Raw genomic sequence first — 18,185 nt, forward strand, 5'->3', positions numbered from 1 at the left:
CGTCACCCCCATATCAAGAATATATTCGAGTTAACCGAGAATGTGTAACCGCGACTATAGCCTTGGTTTTCATGATTCCCAAAAGAGCTTCTAGCCAATAGTGCTCAAAACTATATAGGATACTTATACAGGGTTGCCACAAAATTTTGAGATTCAAATTCCCCGACCTTTTAAGGCCAAAATTTTTATTTTATATTTTACTTTTATCAGAAGTTAATAAACTTAAATGGACTTATTTCAGTGAAAAGGTTTCAGAATTATAGGATCCTTTCAGAAATATAGGATATTATAGAACCATTACAGAAATATAGAATTTTATAGGACGATTTCAGAATTATAGGAAAATATAGGTATTATAGGATCGCTGCACGAAGGAAGGCAAAGGATCGTGGTTTATCTTCCGGAAATCACGACCCGCCTTACTCGGAGGCGTGGTTTCTATCGCGGGGATCATGAAACGGCTCGCGTATTCTCCTTTAACCCGAACACATTATATTGATGTCGATATTGCCACTTAGGAGCAACAAACACGGCACCCCACTCAAGGAGAACGCAACCCGTCAAAAGTCGTTGCGTACAATTTTCATTGGTTACACGCTTTAGCGCCTGCTGCCGTCGGAAGGGGAAAATTCGGAAATTGTCTCCCCCCCCGCCCGTAAAACGTTCAGCGTAAAGGCTCGTCCAATGAAATTTGTACACAACACTGTGTTAGCGTGTTTAAAGGCTAGCTGCGTTCTCCTTGCGTTTGTTGCTCCTAGTTGCCACTGATGATTTTAAAACATCCCCAGCCGCGGAGGTAAATATTATAGCTTAAAATATGATTCCTGAATAAATAAACATACGTTTTTCGAAGCCCATCTCGTTCCCAGATTAAATTGGGTACGACTAGACATTCTTTGGGGAAAGGGAGGGTGTACAGAGCGAGGAAGTAGGAGGAATGCATTCCGGGTCATTAGTTACCGAAGACGAAAGTTTTTCCAAAAATAGCCAGAAATGTCGATTTCTAGTTGAGTTCTACTGCAAAAACAAACGCCAATAATTTGCATAAAACTCGTTAAAATATTGTACTATTTTTTACCCTATACTAAATTTTACTAGAAAACAGGATTGTGGATTTTTAGTTTTTAAAAATGGACCAGGGGGGCAATTCTGTAAAAATCGAAAATTCAAAAAATAATATCAATCCGTCAATAATGGCAATGCGCGTGTGGAGAAGGGGCGGATATCGAAATATCAAACTATCGATTGTTTTAGTTAAATTTTAAGTAGTAGCTGTATGTTACGCTATATCCGGTATTTTAGTCAAATCATAAACTAAATGCTTAAGCGGACGCAAAATACCTGGTTTTTTTTGGTGTCCAAGACTTAAATTGGCACCATCGACCGTATGTCGAAGCATTTCATTAAAATCACTTACGTCAGCATTAGAGACAGCCACGATTTGGAATTTGACCAATACTATCGATAGTTTGATATTTCGATAGCAGCCTCTTCTGCACACGCGTATTATAATTTTTGATTTTTACAGAACAGCCTTCCAGGATTGGCACTTTTTTTATTTATTTTTTTTTTATAAAAATCAAATCAATTGGTTTTTATTTTAATTCAATCGGATCATTTTGATTTTATTGAATTTGTTGATTTTTACACAATTAATATCTCTTCCTGTATAATTAACGGATATTTTACTTTTATCAGTTAGCTAATCTTGAATTAAATGAAATCTTTAATAAAATTTAATTACTATTTAATATTTTAGTTTGCTCGGATTTTCTATGTATTTTAATTTTTTAAGAACCTATTTTTTTGCCATTTTTTATTCCTTCATTGAAATATATTATGTGATTTAAATCAATGATTTTTTTAAATAACTTGATTAAAATCCGCCAACCCTGAAATCGACTAACTATATTTGATTTTTAATTGATTTTACAGCCTCTTATACCTCTTTTTCATAGAAATTTGCATTGATAATTTACATTTATTGGTAAAGTAAACCAAAATTTAAATAAATTTGAATTACTTGTAATTAAATTGCTCTGAACCATTTTCTGGTATAATAGGTGATTAAAATCAATAATTTAAAATAAATCGGAATCTGAGAATCTTGTCATAAATCATTGAACTCGTGTTAAATAAATAACAACGTTATTATTGAAAACCACTTATATGTTAAAAGACATCTTCAATGAAAAGGTTATAATCCAAACTCGATTCAAAAAAGTTAATAAATCAGAGAAATTATCCATAACTTTGTAACTTAACAGCGAAGTTAAAGCTACCCAGTTCCGTAAAATTATCACGATAGAAAACAAATGTGTAATACGAATTGTAAGCACTATCAAGATATATTGACGGGACGGTAAAATAAAGTATAGGGCGGTATTTACGTCGGGCAAAATTTATGCGCTGATATTTGGCAAGTCGAAAAATATTTCGTTCTCTATAGATTTAAAAAAGACGCCCAGCCTAGGGCAAACAGCGGGTGAAGTATTTTATCCAAAAAATACCCATCTAGCTTAGGCAGGTCGCTATAGAAATGATATATTACGTCCAAAATCATCATCTGTTATTTAAAACATACGGTTACCTAAAAAGTGCATAGAGGGCGGGGTTTACGTTTGAATCACGACCAGTTCCGCTCTAAAAAATGATAAATACACTTTAATGATAATATATCAGAGAGGTTAAAAATATAAACTTTAAAGATTGTGAAATAAAAAATATAAAATATCACGTTGAAACTAACGGGATCAATTCACGTTTTAGGTACGCAGGCTACCCATAAGAAATATTATCCCTTCGGAAAAATTGTGCAATGTATTAAAGAGTAAGTTGCAAATTATTCGTTACCGCCTTCATTTTGTTATTAAACGAAGCGCTTACGTTTAAAGTCATTGACTACACGTTATTTCTCACTGTCCGCTATCCCCAACATAGAGTTTAGGTTTGGATACAAAATGTAGATGCTACTGATGCCTTAGTCAAATCCGAAAGATTTCCTTAGAAGTATGGGATTCTATTACTGAATTTTGTACGTGGGTGCTTACATGGTTTTACAGGGTTCGTACGAAAATTTCTGATCTAAAATCCCTGCTTTTCCAAGTTATCCCTTACCAATTTTTGCCAATATTCCCGACCTTTCTGGACATTGTTTTAATTATTTTAGGTCAAAAATTCTTTGTTAATGGGTGGTTTGGTTGACTAACTAAAATCCCTGACTTTCTACGAAATTATTTAAATCCCTGACTTATCTCCTCCATTTTACAGATCCCTGACTTTTCCAGGTTCTGTACGAACCCTGGTTTCAAAAACACGCGCTCACGCTTATCCTTTAGAGCGCGCGCTAAATTGGCATCACCATATCTAGCAAGGATAATACAAGAATCATTTTGGTAGGATAGTGTGGACTATATAATCTACCAGAAGCAGTGGGAAAAATTCTGAAAAAACCGTAGTCAATGACGTCACAAACTAGGGGCGATAAAATTATCGTTCAGAATAAAAGTCGCAGAGGGGCGCTGCTCGTAAATTTCATTTTAATATGAAATAAACTTAACTACGGTATTTTATCAAGTGAGTGACATTTTCGGAAAGCCCATGGTCAAATGAACGAGAAAAATATAAAGTAGTTAAGTTTCTATTCCGAAATTTACTCTTTAATTTATACGTAGGAACAATCCTCCAAAACCAATCAAATCTCTTTGGTTCCCTTAGAGTGTGGTCTTCTTAAGCGATTGAAGTGCCTGGAGCAGTGATGCCAAGTCGCCAAAATGAAATTTCCCTAACAGGGTCTAACAATTTCCCTTTTTGATCCAAATTTACCCCAAATTTGCAAGGGTGCCAGGTCAAATTTTCTTCAAATTAAATCAATTATTTTAAATATTGTAATTATTTGGATTAGTAGCTTCACTTTAAAATCACCCTACGTCGAATTTCCCCAGATTTTGCAAATTTTTGGTCTGAATCCCCCTTTTTGGATTTTTAAGGGTCAAAATGTATCTAGATCTGGGATATTTCCCTCGACTTGTCATCAATGGCCTTGGGGTAAATTCGACAGACAGGGTTTAAGCAAATATTGGCAAACCGATTTCCCAATATTTCCAGGTCCAAGGGCACCCGATGGTTTAAAATAAGCTCAATAAAAACTAAGGTTTTATCTTATAATGTCGCAAACACTTAAATAATGTAACTATCCACATATAGAGTTACTCATATCATAATTGACATTTAAGCTAAATTGGTTCCATATTATTATATTATATAAGACAAGTAATAAAGTCAAATCATTCCTTTAAACGACGAATATTAAAAAATACAAAGCTTTTGACTGCATTGTTTACAAGTTTATAATTAAATGCATTATCAAATATTGAGCATAGCACACGGGCAGTTGGCCACTAAAAACTATAATTAATTTATAGGATGAAGCCACACTCGGTAGAACCGGTCGAATGTAAAAAAAAACAACCCAAGCCCAGCTGTGCACTAAACCATATAATCATCTGCCATTGAATTATATCAACGATTTTAAATAGGGCAAGGGACTTTTGAACTATCAAGCGATATCAGGGAAAAAAATGTGTACCACCTGCACCGTTCTTTTGTACCGTAGGCCCTTCAATTAATCTAATATCAAATGTTATAAAAAGATGTACGGCGATTTTTGAGAACGACCGTCAAACTAGTAATTTGGAAGAGGGCCAGTTGCATCAATATTTTCAGATTAAAATTCGCTGACTTAAGGCCAAAAATTAGACAAATTTCAATTTTATAAATATGTTTCTATCATTTAACAGGGTTGCCACAAAATTTTCAAATTCAAATTCCCTGACTATTCCCGGTTTTCCCTGATCATTTCTTTTTGAGGCCAAGATTTTTATTTCATACTTTTATCAGAAGTTAATAAATTTAAATGGACTTAAATTTCAGTGAAAAGGTTATTGTAATGTTGAAAAAATTATACACACTTTCAAGGAAATAAATTATAACCATAGAATTTGTCATAGATCTAGAGTAAAATTACCTTAAAAAATGTCAAGATAAAATTGAATTCCCCGACTTTTTACAAATTCTGAAAATTCCCTGACCTTTCAGGCCCATTTTTTAATTCCCTGAATTTTCCCTGACGTGTGGCAACCTTGTATAAAGGTGTAAATAACGTTTTATTGAAACGTTGGAAATGTAACGTTAACAATCCCAGAATTTGACTATAGTAAAATTTCATAAAATTTTCCGAGATAAATTTTAATTCCATGAAGTTTCATAGTTTCTTAAAATTCCCTGACGTGTGGCAACCCTGAAAGGTAGTCCTTTGTAAAGTGACTAATTTGTTACGAATCAAGAAAACGTAAATGACATATTAAAGATAATAAAAAAAATATTTAACGATCTTTGAACTACTCTTCTTAACGGTATTGAAATCTTTGTTTTTGTTACGAAACTGAATTAAGGGGAGGCTTACGATAGCAACTAAGTTGCACGATACGGTTAAATTAACGATTTCAGGGTAGCCACAGAACATTTTACGGAAAAAATAGAACATTTTTAATTGATTTATAGGATTTTATTGGAGATATTATTTTGGAAATATAGGCCATTTTCTATTAAAATTGCAGAATTTAGGAATATGGGAAATTTGTCATCGATTTATAGGATTTTATAAATAATGTTTTGGGAAATAAATGCAAATATAGGAACATTTCTATTAAAATTGCAGAAAAATATGTTGTAAAACCTTATAGGAAATTTGTCATTGGTTTATAGTGTTTGAAACTTATATTTTTCTGCAATTTTAATAGAAATTATCCTATATTTTTATAGGTTTTTTTGGAAATAAAAATATAGGATAATTTCTATTAAAATTGCAGAAAAATATAAGTTTCAAACACTTTTGCTTAAATAGTAATTGACCGTGCTATTTCTAATAAGGACTTAGCACCATGACGTCACTCCGTACTTTGGCTGACATGCTTACGTAATAGGTGTGTTCAAAATGCTTTATATAGACTACAATCAATAATAATTGCAATAATTGATCTGCATAAAGTCAGAAAAATAGTGCAATTACAGGAGATATTGAAAATCTAGGAAAAATGATAAAATATAGCAGTTGTGGTCAACCTGCGAATTTTAGGGATGGGTTAACGCATGAATTGAAACGCTACGTCTTGTTGAAATCGGCGAGCCTAACCGGTAAGCGGCGGGTTATAAAAAAAAAGACCATTAAAGAAAACGGAAAGCTCGTAAAATGTTCGTTTTTTTATGACTTTTGATCTACTTATGTTTCTACAATGCTCAAGTTCAACTTCACCCCCTCTGTAAATAACAAATCATTGAAATCACGAAATGTTTTGGAAAATTCATAAAATAAGGGGGCGTGCCTTGGCAGGGGTTTTGAATCTACCTGGGAAAATATTGGCGAGAGCTAAGGGAGAAGTTAAAATGTCAAAAAAAGAAAAGGCATTCAGCAGCTGGCTGGTACGGTGTCATCAGGTGGGTGACTTCCTGTCTGCCGCTGCAGGGCCCGCGCGAGCGATGGGAAAAACACACTGACTCCCCCTGTTGGTGGAACTTGGAAGAAACGTCAAAGTCACCCTTCGTTCTTTTTTATAAGCGAACACTTTTCGTCCGCACATCCTTCGGAAGTTATTTTTTCTTAAACCATCTTTTCATTTTGTGTCCTTAAGAAAATTTATCACCCTAACCTTTTTTTTGGCCCATTTACAACGCGCTCCGGTGATGCCAGATCGTGAAAATAAAATTTCCCTTTCACGGCGTTGATATTTTCCTTTTCGGATCAGAAATTAACTAGGTTTTCCAAACTCGAGAAACATTCATATTTACGGAACAAAATTATTTATGTAACCCCGGGAAAAGTAGTTTTCCAGGGTTGCCACAAAATTTTGATTTTCAAATTCCCTGTTTTCCCTGACAGGCCAATATTTTTATTTTCTATTTTACTTTTATCAGAAGTTAATAAATTTAAATGGACTTATATTTCAGTAATGCTGAAAAAATTATAATTCCATTCCTTGAAAGTTTAGCCAATCTCAGAATTGGTCATAAATCTAGAGTAAAATTACCTTCAAAAAGTGTCAAGATTAAATTGAATTCCCTGACGTTTTACAAATTCTTAAAATTCCCTGACTATTAAGGCCGACTTTTCCCTGATGTGTGGCAACCCTGTTTTAATTGTTTTCAAAATAGTTATTCGTGTAGGTCCCTGGAAAAATTTACCCAAAACTCATCTCTATATTGTTGGATTTTTCCAGTTTATTTAACGAAGGCTTAAGTTGCAAATTTTATTGTATTTACTTTTCCAAATTTGATCAATTTGGTCAGATCTTGCGTATTTTTAATAGCTTCGTTTAAAACTCATCCCCGCCTCATTTTCCCCAAGATTTCGCAAATTTTCGGTCTAATTTAACTTTATAGAATTTATAAGCTCCAAATTGCCCTAAAGGTGGGAAATTTCCCTCAATTTTACACCACTAACGCGCTCCCCCCACCAAAATCACGGAATGGGAACGTTCCAAATGGCGATGAGCTTCCACTGTTGTTAAAAAAAATAATAAGTGGTTACCGATAGATGGGGGTAGAGAAGAAGCCTCGAGGGGACGCAAAAAGGGTGAGAAATATTTTATTCGTAAAGGGTGATGCACCTTGGCAAAATGGACCGAAAATATGTCCTCGGATTTTAGGATTGATTAGGAAATGTACCATTTTATGTTAGCATTACGGTGATATCCTATTGATTTAAATATAACGGCTGTAGAGTTGTGAAAAAAGACGCTTGGACAGCCCGGTAAATGACCTATTAGCATTTCTCTTTATTACTCAACGCATAAACACGCGAACTTTTGAAAAATCTCGTTTCAGCTGACAGTTACGATGGTAATGATACCGGGGTAGACTGTACCTTATCAATGATTTAGAATAAACTGTCAGCCGAGTGTAGGTTGAATGAAAAATTCGAAAACCGTAAACCCCTCACTCTATTCGTTGTCTGCTACCGAAAATGTCAAGAAATCAATAACCCAGTAACAAAGCTTCTCCCACTGAGCGCGGCCATGTTTTTCAAAGCGTGACCGAGGCTAGTAAGTAAGTGGCCAATTTCGTAAATAGGGAAAACGTAAAACCCCCACTTCAGCGGTACGAATAGAGTAGGCCTACTGACGAAAATCGTCAAGTTTAGCAGACGCCGTTTTCTATATAATATAATGGTTCAATTACAGCGCAAAACTTGATGATAAATCTTGATGAAATGAGTTTAAAAGCGGTGTATTACCGCGTAATAATCTGAATACCGACGCTTAACGATCCGAGAGTTTCCAAACTGGGAAATATTTAAATGCTAGGTCTATTATTTGTCTATTTTCGTAACCGAAATCGTTCGTATTTAGAAACAACAATGCACATCAATAAATTTTATTAAATACGTAATTTAACATTTATTAAAAAAATAAAAAACTCACCGTTAAAGAAAGCAAAGTTGTAGTTGACGTGACATAAGCCTCGGTTAGTTTCGATTATTACGAATTCGTAGAAAGTATCATATAATATCGGACGGAATTAAGTTCCCATAATCTTTTATCTTCCGAGATATCCGTTAGATTAAGGCCTTTATAGTCGACGTTACTGGTTAAAAACGCGTTAACTTCCGAACAATAAAATCCAGGGCGATAAAAAAAAAGTCGAGATGATGATGATGATGTTATTAAAAGATCTAGCGGCGAGTACCGGCTACGAATTCCGGAAAGAAACAGTTCGGCGATGTCTCGAACGATTCTCCGTAGACGAAAACGCGTCGTTCGGGCGAAACCGAAGCCGTATTCCGCAGAAATCCGAGTAGATATCGATGCTTTAAAAATATTATAGACTATAAAGGCGTCTCTCTCTCTCTCTTCTTTTTCTTCCCTCGCTGGAAATGCCTTTTAAAAACCTTCACCACTCTCTCTCTCTCTCTCTCCCTCTCTCTCGCTGCACCCAAGCACACCTCTTCTCTCCGAAAACAGAGCGTTCTCTAGCAAAACGCGGCTTCTCCCTTCTCACGGTCTCGCTTTCCCATCTGTCGCGGTCCGCCCGCCAGGCTTCTTCTTTTTTCCTCTCCATCGCCCCCCTCCTGGGTTTGCGTACCCCCTCCTTTTCGCGGCTCACGTGCATGCGCGGGGCATCGTTAATGGCGGCCGGCAAAGGCTTAGCGCAGTGAAAATCAAAACATTGGGAAACAAAAAGAGAAAAGACCGCTTAACAGGGAAGCCAATTTTACGCAACTGTTTAATCGCGACGAAAATTAATAAAATCTGCTTATACTTTACACTACCTTTTCTTAATTTAAAAAATAACTTAAATATCATTTTTAAACGTATAAAATTAATGTAGTATTTGGGGTTGTAAAAAGTAATTGATGTTTACAACAAAATATTTTTTTCTGACTTTTCCACCATTAGAGAAAGAAAAAATTGCGAAAAATAGCCAGAGGACGGGGGATGTTTCTAAAAAAACTTTTTTTTTCTCTATAAAAGATTAAGGGGGTCGGGCATAGCCTCTGGCTAAAGAAGTTCAGGCCTCTCTCCTTACATTTTTGCTATTTCTCCGCTCATAGCCTCGCGGAGAAGGCCAGAATAGGTTCACGGTGGCTGGCCAAAGATTTTTTTCTTTTTGTACGTTCAGACGAGAGAAAAAATGGTGTAAAAGGCGAGGGGGGGGTCTAGAAAATAAGCGTGTAGGGACGGAGGCTCCATCAAAAGAGTGGGGAGAATACTCTTAAAGGAATATATGAAAAACTAAAGGAACTGTCCCACTAGCAGCTGGAGGGGGGTGGACCTTTCCCCGTTTCCGATATTTTTTGCTTTTAAAATTTACGCAGGATAAAACTATTTTACGATAACAGCTGTCCCGATTTATTATCTAATTTTTTTGGTAATTATACCAAGTAGAAAGGAAATTAAACTAAGGGACCGTTATTTTAAAATAGGCGTTAATATAAAGCGAGGTTAAGGGTCAAAAAGCGAGCCAAAACAAGGCGAAAAACGATGGAATTTTAATTTTGCTCGATCCCCAATCGGGTACCTCGTTTTTATCAAGATAAGTCAGTTTGAGAGTCATAAAACTATCCAATACTGATAAGGGGATAGCTTTTAGGAGACGCGTTCGTCTGGTAGTTAACTCGAAACGGGAACGCGGTGTACAGTTTACGTCTACCTATCCTTTATTTAGCGTCAGGTGAAATTTGAAGAGCTAACAGGCGCCTTGATCTACGACGGAGGGCTCTTTGTGTGTTGGGGGTCATAAAAGGGAGGGTGCCAAATGTAAATAAAAGCTTAGGTGGTTTGGAGCTTCTATTGGGTAAGGAACAGGCCCTCTTTATGTTTTCGGCCTATTTTTTACTTTTTTTTGAAGGGGCAGAACTTTTTTCTTTTCAAGTAATGTAATTTGATTTCACGGAATTCACAATAAAACAGTAACTTGAACTTTGATAACACTAATCTTTGTAGATAATTATTCTAGGAATGAAAAAGTCGACGTTTTCTTTCAAATAAATGGATAGCCATATAATTACTTTGTAATGGAATATGGAACGCAAATGTAAATTAGCATTTAATTGGAAAATGGTTTCGTTTTAAATTGCAATCCTTTCTTGCACTTTCCCAGAAAATAAAACTTAAAAAGTAATTTGTTTAAATTATCTTTTGTTAGGAAATAATATTGAGCGATAAAGGTTTATCCCAATGGCCAATAAAAAACTGCTTTCAAGGTAGAAAACCCACAAGAATCAAAAACAAAATATTGGCTATTTAAAAGATGCCAAAACGTGTAAAAATGAAGGTTACTGAAATGATGGCGCCATCTAACAAAACATCGCGACCCCAAACCCAAAATGAATGACTCGCGGAGACCTTGTCGCCATCTATTTAGTTATGTAGGAAACAAAACCAAAATAAATGATTCGCGGAGACCTTGTCGCCATCTACTTAGTTACGTTGGAAACAAAACCAAAACAATTCGTTCGCGGAGACGTTGTCGCCATCTACTTAGTTACGTAGGAAATATTTCATTTTATAGTTACTACAAATGATTCAAAATAAAAACTCACCAACGAAATGCATTGTAATGAAAATAGGTTACTCCTAATCCAAAGAGAAACGGAGAATTCTAAATTAGATAAATTTTAATTTAGTAAATTCACTAAATTAATAACTCATGTTTTAAAATGTACATACTTTCCAATAATTGTCTTTCATCAGAGAGTGATATTTTTGATATGCAGATAAAGCTTAGTGATAAAAAAATTATTTAGGAATCTAGACTAAAAAAAAAATTACCCTAAACTTGATAAAAGTAGTACCTTTCGGATAATCTTCTAATAATAGATGTAAATGCCCTAATTTGTTATACACATTTGGATAAAGTTCGAATATACCGATATCCTCATTGGTCAAGGAACTCTGTACTGCATTTGAGGATTCACTAGCAGCGCTATTACACTGACTCTGTTTGGCTTTGGTAGCATCAGTTTGTACTTCATCTTGGATCGGTTGATTCGATTTGATTTGCTCTTGGGGCAATGGAGAACGCACTGGCAATTTTGGACCATTGTTTTTAGACCCGACACTTTTGCTACCCCTAATTTTTTGATTTTCCAATAACACATGTTCTAAAAACTTCACAGCCTGCAATTTTAAATGAGGTTATTGAAATAACTATCTACTGACAATCCTGCTCCAGAATTTACCTTTATTAATAATTCCTTCTTTTTAGATCCCTCTGTGGTGTCAAGTTTTAGAAAACCATAAAATCGACTGAAACAATATAACTAACATTATTCCGTTGACAATGCTATGGTTTTTTTTATTAAATAGTATTGGTATCTTTCCTAATAAAATTAGCACGTTTATTTAGCATTTTCGAGCCTGTTTATGGAAGTTGGGAGGGGGAAGCCGAGGCTTAAATGTTTGTTGCGTCTTTTAACGTACCTGTCTATTTGCGATAATATTAATAAGTCTCGCCGAGTTAAAGATAAATTTAAGTTATCCTCGAGCTCGGCTATCATTTTCACAAATTCTTAACATATATTTACGTTAATTTTAATATGTACAGAAATTAAAATTGGTTGTAAATTTCAGACATGATTATATTTAAAAAAACGGTACATGTTCAGTCTGTTAGGAGAAAAAAGGCGTACTATTTGAAAATTTTAAGAGCTGGCGCCATCTACTTTTGTTTTAATGAAGCTTAAATTAAAAATTTAGGTGTTAAATTGCTGAATTAACTAGACATTCGAAATAAAAGTTTTATTAACTACATTGCACAGAAAATCCTTTAACTTTTCCATTTAATTTCTAAATTCATTCCTATCTATGTCTAACACTAGAGCTTTAGCTAATGAATCACCCGTAACTTCTTCATCCATGAAGTCTGCAATACAAAAATTATGTATAAAAGAAAACCTAATTAAACAGTCGTCACTTTACAGTCTAACTCACCTTCTACTAAATATTTTGCTGGTTTAGAGCCTCCGTGTTGCAGAATTTTTTCCCTGTATCTCCGACCAGCTTTGCTACAAAACGGATCTTTGGCAAAATAACGATGCCAAATCCAAGAGGCAACGCTTCGTGAAACTAAATAAGAGTAATACTTGGAGCCATATCCAACTAGGTGTCCAAACCTCAAATGCCAAGCCTATTTCAAGTTCAACAGAAAATTATTAAAGGGACAGTTCAATAACTAATATTAATAGTAGGGCTGTGCGAGTACTCAAAAATCGCAGGTACTCGGTCTACAGTCTGAGTCAGGTACTCGGGACTTGAGACTCGAAAATAGCTTTTCTAGGGCACGATCAGGTACCCAGGTCCTTTGCCAAGGCTTAAAAATTAAGTCGACTGAGTTTATAAATAAAATGAAAAATACCCGGAGAGTCTGTTATTTCCCAGCAAATCATTTTTTGCTTCGCTACCAAATTTCCCGCAAATAATTTTTATTCAGTCGCGATAAATCCCTGATAATAAAATTTAGTTTTCGAGAATGTAATTTTTTAATACCAATTGGAAATTTCAAATTAATCATATAAATTTATTAATTAGTTAAGTACATAATGAATAATTAGTTAAAATATTTTTTTCTGATTTTAAATGGTTAGGATAAAATTTAGGGCTCGAATAGGACTATTAGAAAACTTGGACTGGAAAGAGTTAAAATCCATTTCTTATGGACTCAAAGACTCGAATGAGTATTGCAAAATTGGACTCTAAGACTCGCAAGTCCAATTTTCCAAGACTCGACTCAAAATCTAAAAAACAGGACTCGCACACCCCTAATAAATAGTTGATATTACCGTATTTTCAACGTAAGGAATTCCGTAAAAATTATTCTGAACGTTCGCCAATATGTTAATGCTTTTTTCTGAAGATGAATACTTTCCATGTAAGGCTTGATCTAATGCGGCGTAAAAAACTTGCAATTCAGTTTCGCTTGAAGAAAAGAACTGTTTGGAAGAGCTCAAACTCTTAAGTAAATGATCGGGAATTGGTTCTCCCGTTTTATAATGTCGGGCAAATCGAGAAACAACCTAAACAAAATGTCAATTATTATAAAAGAATTATGGCTTCTGAAATTAATCACTTGCCCTTGGATCGGAAGCAAAATATTCCATAAGTACCGAAGGCACTTCAGCCAAATCCGTCGAACACCGAGTACCAGTTACATGTTGGTATTTTGTGCGAGCCAACATGGAATGCATGGCGTGTCCCATTTCGTGAAAGAGATTATCCAGCATTGAAGGGGTTAGGCAAGAAGGAGCGTTGGACTTTGGCAGGGGTAAATTCAGTAACAAAGTCACGATGGGCGTTTGATAGCTTCCATCGGGAAGATTTCTGCCTCCTCTGATGGTGAAGTGACATTCTTGAACTGGTTTATCAGATCGTTCGTAGAAATCACAGTAAATATAGCCAAGAATACCAGAATCATCTTGGACCCGCTAATCCAAAAATTAAAAATTTCAAAATAACAGACTTATATAAAGGGTGTCCACTACACAACAAAAAATGATAAATAACTGAAAAACTTTTTTTTTAATTTGAAATTTTATGGAACATTCCTCCTGCAGGGGGACATTTGCTAGTGTAAAATTGAATGACCTTGAACCATATCTTCAAGGTCATTCAAAACTATCTCAAAAACATTGGGTTTACGTATTTGGTTCCAATTAGAAAGTTATTGCTTGCCATATTATTAGTTCAAAATAACTTTGATTTGACCAAATTTGACTAATCAGAAGCCGAGAAATTGAATGTTAATGAATTGAACCTGATTTCTGTTTGTTTATCATGACAACAAGAAAGAATAATAAGTGACTTCAATGACATTTAGATTGAAATTTTGAACAACACTATGTACTCTGTCATTAAACAAGCTCAAGCATGTATCGTAGCTGACGGTGGAATAATTGAACCGTTGTAAACTATTCAGAACTTATTTGATTTAGTCACATTAAAACTAATCAGATTATTTTATTATCAAACACTGAATTCATTAACCTTCGATTTCTCGGGTTCTTATTGGTCAAATCAAAGTTATTTGAAGTGAACTAATAATATGGCGAGCAACAACTTTCTAATTGGAACCAAATCCATATACCCAATGGGTCTCGAGATAGTTTTTGAATGACCTTGAAGACTTTTTTCAGTTATTTATAATTTTTCGTTTTTTAGTGGACACCCTGTATAACTGAAAAACATATGTACCAATTTAATGACTTCATTGTGCCAAACTTCATTACGTTTCATAGGTTCTACTTCCAACGTAACATCATACAGAGCTTTAAATACGTGATTTAGACCCTCCATGCAAGCTCCAAGTGAAAAATAAGGGCAATAATCATTGTTTTTAACATTAAATGCTAGTTGTTTAGCGAGAGCCGTGTAATAAGGGACATCCCACGGATATATGGCCTGTTAAAACAAAATTTACTATAAAATTCATTAAGAAGGACTTAACTAGGCATGTGCAAGTACTCAATTTTGTTTAAGTACTCGATTGGGCTTTGAGCCAAAAATGGTTCAAGCCTCAAATCGAGGCCTAGGCTTCATTTTCGAGTACTTTATACTATTATTCTTACTAAGGCAATAATAGCAAGCTTTTAAAAATGGCGGGAAAAGCTAGGAAAATAATTCCCTTTGGTCCCGCCTTAAGATCTCTTATTCGATGAAGTACAAGTCCTAGTTGTTTCTGATTTGTCACTGATTTTAAATATATAAAACGAAACCAAAACCATTAATTACATAACTTTCATCAGTCAACTGACAATTAATTAATTTAGACTTCACAACTAGGGCTTCAAATAAACGTAAAAGCTCCGGCAGTAAATATTTTTTAATGAAGAAATATTAGAACCTGGTAATAGAGCTGTAACCCCAATTATTCGAGTAATAGAAACCACTTTAAAAGCTCGAAAAAAATTTAAAGCTTGGCTCGATACTAGAGAAATGAAATTTTTCATACTCGAAGCTCGGCTCAAAACCTAAAAATCAAGGCTTGCACATACCTAGACTAAAATAATTATAATACTTTAGCATCTGGGTTGGAATTCGTTTTCATTTCTAGCATGTGTTTGTAGTCATTTTGAGCCCTGATATCGATTAATAATTAAACTGGGTTAAAATTGAGGTAATGCACAGTAATACCTTGGTTTAAGGTGAGCAGAGAGGTGTTCCAGGAAATGTTTGATAGAGTTCGGGTCACCAGCTAAGCTTCCTTTAACCGCACGATGGGCGTAAGTTTCAAAGCCACAAAGTCGCGCTAGGTTATTACGAGATTCTAATAGTTGATGAAGTATTGATTCTTGATGCTTTTCCGGATGCAAGAATACTCTGTAGGCCATCTCTCTTAACTAAATTGAAGAATAATTACATTTAGTTCGTTAAGAATCCAGTTGTTTGAAATACGATTTGATTCGTACACTTTCATCATTAGAATCTGATACTAATCCGGCTAATGTAATGGTGTCACCTCCTCCTGTAAAACTAATTGAAGAATATTTAATTAAAGAAATGGTTGGTATTTTTAATTAAAATCAAAGATTCACTTACTGGTGATGTAAGTGATTGGGAACGAGTGATTTATCAACAGTTCTTGCTTGTTGAGTTCCATTAATAAAGAAACTGCCGAGTCTCAAGATATACTCGTTAAGTTGTACCACGCTTTTCCTCTAAAATTTTATTACTACAATAAATATATGTATTAGTCAGAGAGTAATTTAAGTTACCTTTTCCTCGTCTAAATGTATCCCACATTGTTCAAAGTCGAATAGAAATAATTCAGCTACATGTTTGTCAATGTCATCAGTTGGAAATAAATCGCCTTCTTTCACAACTTTTTGAAGAGCAAGAAACAATTCTCTGTTGGTGTTCAGCCTTTTGCAATGCGTAAGATATTGGTAACCATCAAGCCTAATTGCCTTCTTAAATATACCAAGGAACGATAACCCACCTTTCAACTAAGCTGTTTATTTCTAAACACGCTTCCTCTGCGGACAATGCATATCTCTTATTAGGGTGTCCAATTCTTACAAATTCTGCCTATTTATGAAATTATTAGAGTTACATAATAAAAATAAACTTATTATTGTTTCCCTACTAAATCAGCAACTTGGCAAAGAGTGTCTGATAAATCATCGAAGATCTCAACCATCTTTCTTGATCTGATTTTATTAGTGGCTTCATTTATAAGAATATCACTGTGAATTATAGCATTATCTTTCATTAGAAAGAACCCATCGGAGGTTACCAACTCCTCTCTACCGAACAAACCCTATAAGTAAAGAGTTACACTTCAGTCGTTTAATTTTATAACTCTTGTAAATATGAAAATACTCCATGATTTTTTGAAAGCGATACTTGAAATTCATCCCAAGTGCTGGGTCTGGTATTGAATGCATTGGCCAAAGGCGACCAAGTGGTAACCCCTCTTGAATAATTTGAATCTTGACAGATCAGCAGTCGCGTTTTTAAATTATTGCATACTGTTTCACGACGTAAATGACTAGTGAAAGCTAAACAACGAGCGTAACTTCCAGAATTTCTCATTTCTATATCAGTTTTAAACAACAATTTTGAAATTCATGTTTTAATAAAAAAAAACTAAATAAACCATAGAAACCAACACGCGTAACGCGGCGTAAGTAACCTTGGTTTTGAAATGCGTCTAAGGCTCTAAGCAGACGATGAAAAGATTTTAGCGATAGTCACTCCATTAACGGAGAAAGTCGCCGGGAGTAGTGGCGTACTCCTGTAATCCCAAGCGTCTGGGAGGCAGAGTTTGTGGATGGCCGTTAGAGGAAGACCACCAATCCCCCAACGGGTGGTCGGAATACTTCCGCCACGGGTGTCCCCACCCCTGTCCCCACGTATCCCCCTGATTAATCAAATGGACGAGAGGACTGAATTGTCCCACACGTCACAATCGACTAAAAAAAAAACGGAGGAAGTCTAAACAAATTTGATAAAAAACATTAAAAGCGGTAATGATTGTAGAATTCCGTAATAGGCGCTTAAATAAAACATCCTTCAAGGAAATCGCCAAGAAGTAATATTTCCGAGAGCCAGGACCTGTTTATATGGTGCTTGTTGCAATAATGGAAACTTTTCACCTGTAAACCGAACGTCGTGTTTTTCCTAAGCCTTATTATGTAAAAAAAAGGCTACCTGGTTAAAAGTAAACACTTTTTGCATACCGCACAAGTAAAAAATTTCCATTATTTCAACAAGCACTATATAAACAGTTACTTACAGGTCGTCGCTCTCAGAAATATTACTTCTTGGCAATTTCCTTGAAGATGTTATATTGAAGCGTCTCTTCAAATGTTTTAAATAATATTAAAATTAGTTATTAAGAACTTTTTCCTTCAAGATAATAATAAATGTAGATTTGCTATACACTTCTAAAAGTTAAAGCTTTTTATTTTGAAAGGATACAGGATGTAAGGAGGGGGTGGCTACATTGTCTACATTTACAATTTCTTCGACCTCGTATCTCGAATGAACCTAAAAACACAATATTATTTGTACAGCCCAAAAGAAGAGTCGAGATTATTGCTTGAGTTTTCCTCCACTCGAGAAATATCTTTATCGACCAAATCCATAATATACAATGCAATTATCTTAACTCATAGACTTGACAGAATCTAA

General features: G+C 34.9%; 2 protein-coding genes across 2 annotated transcripts in view; both read right to left on the reverse strand.

Annotated features, from left to right (window-relative positions):
• The window catches only part of Utx (Utx histone demethylase), a 90,052-nt gene extending 77,968 nt beyond the window's left edge, over nt 1–12,084 (reverse strand). The window contains exons 1-5 of the mRNA XM_090168722.1: nt 11,979–12,084; nt 11,738–11,804; nt 11,351–11,675; nt 11,226–11,278; nt 11,099–11,157 (exon numbers count right to left, since the gene is read on the reverse strand). Coding sequence (XP_090024848.1) covers nt 11,099–11,157; nt 11,226–11,278; nt 11,351–11,675; nt 11,738–11,804; nt 11,979–12,055 — 581 coding nt within the window. The 5' untranslated portion in view covers nt 12,056–12,084. The remainder of the gene's footprint in view (nt 1–11,098; nt 11,158–11,225; nt 11,279–11,350; nt 11,676–11,737; nt 11,805–11,978) is intronic.
• A 197-nt stretch (nt 12,085–12,281) lies between these two features.
• LOC149952691 (mitochondrial intermediate peptidase) lies at nt 12,282–17,657 on the reverse strand. Its single transcript, XM_090168717.1, has 13 exons — nt 16,872–17,657; nt 16,636–16,809; nt 16,489–16,577; nt 16,265–16,412; nt 16,089–16,207; nt 15,959–16,022; nt 15,684–15,889; nt 15,568–15,628; nt 14,745–14,951; nt 13,628–13,978; nt 13,337–13,570; nt 12,489–12,684; nt 12,282–12,420 (listed from the first exon to the last, which is right to left on the reverse strand). Exons 1-13 carry the CDS (start codon nt 17,082–17,084, stop codon nt 12,338–12,340), a joined length of 2,145 nt encoding a protein of 714 aa, XP_090024843.1. The 5' UTR covers nt 17,085–17,657; the 3' UTR covers nt 12,282–12,337.
• Nucleotides 17,658–18,185: the final 528 nt, after the last annotated feature.

Source organism: Leiobunum rupestre, chromosome 3 (genome assembly GCF_980474605.1).
Source record: "Leiobunum rupestre chromosome 3, qqLeiRupe1.1.hap1, whole genome shotgun sequence".
Taxonomy (NCBI): domain Eukaryota; kingdom Metazoa; phylum Arthropoda; class Arachnida; order Opiliones; family Sclerosomatidae; genus Leiobunum; species Leiobunum rupestre.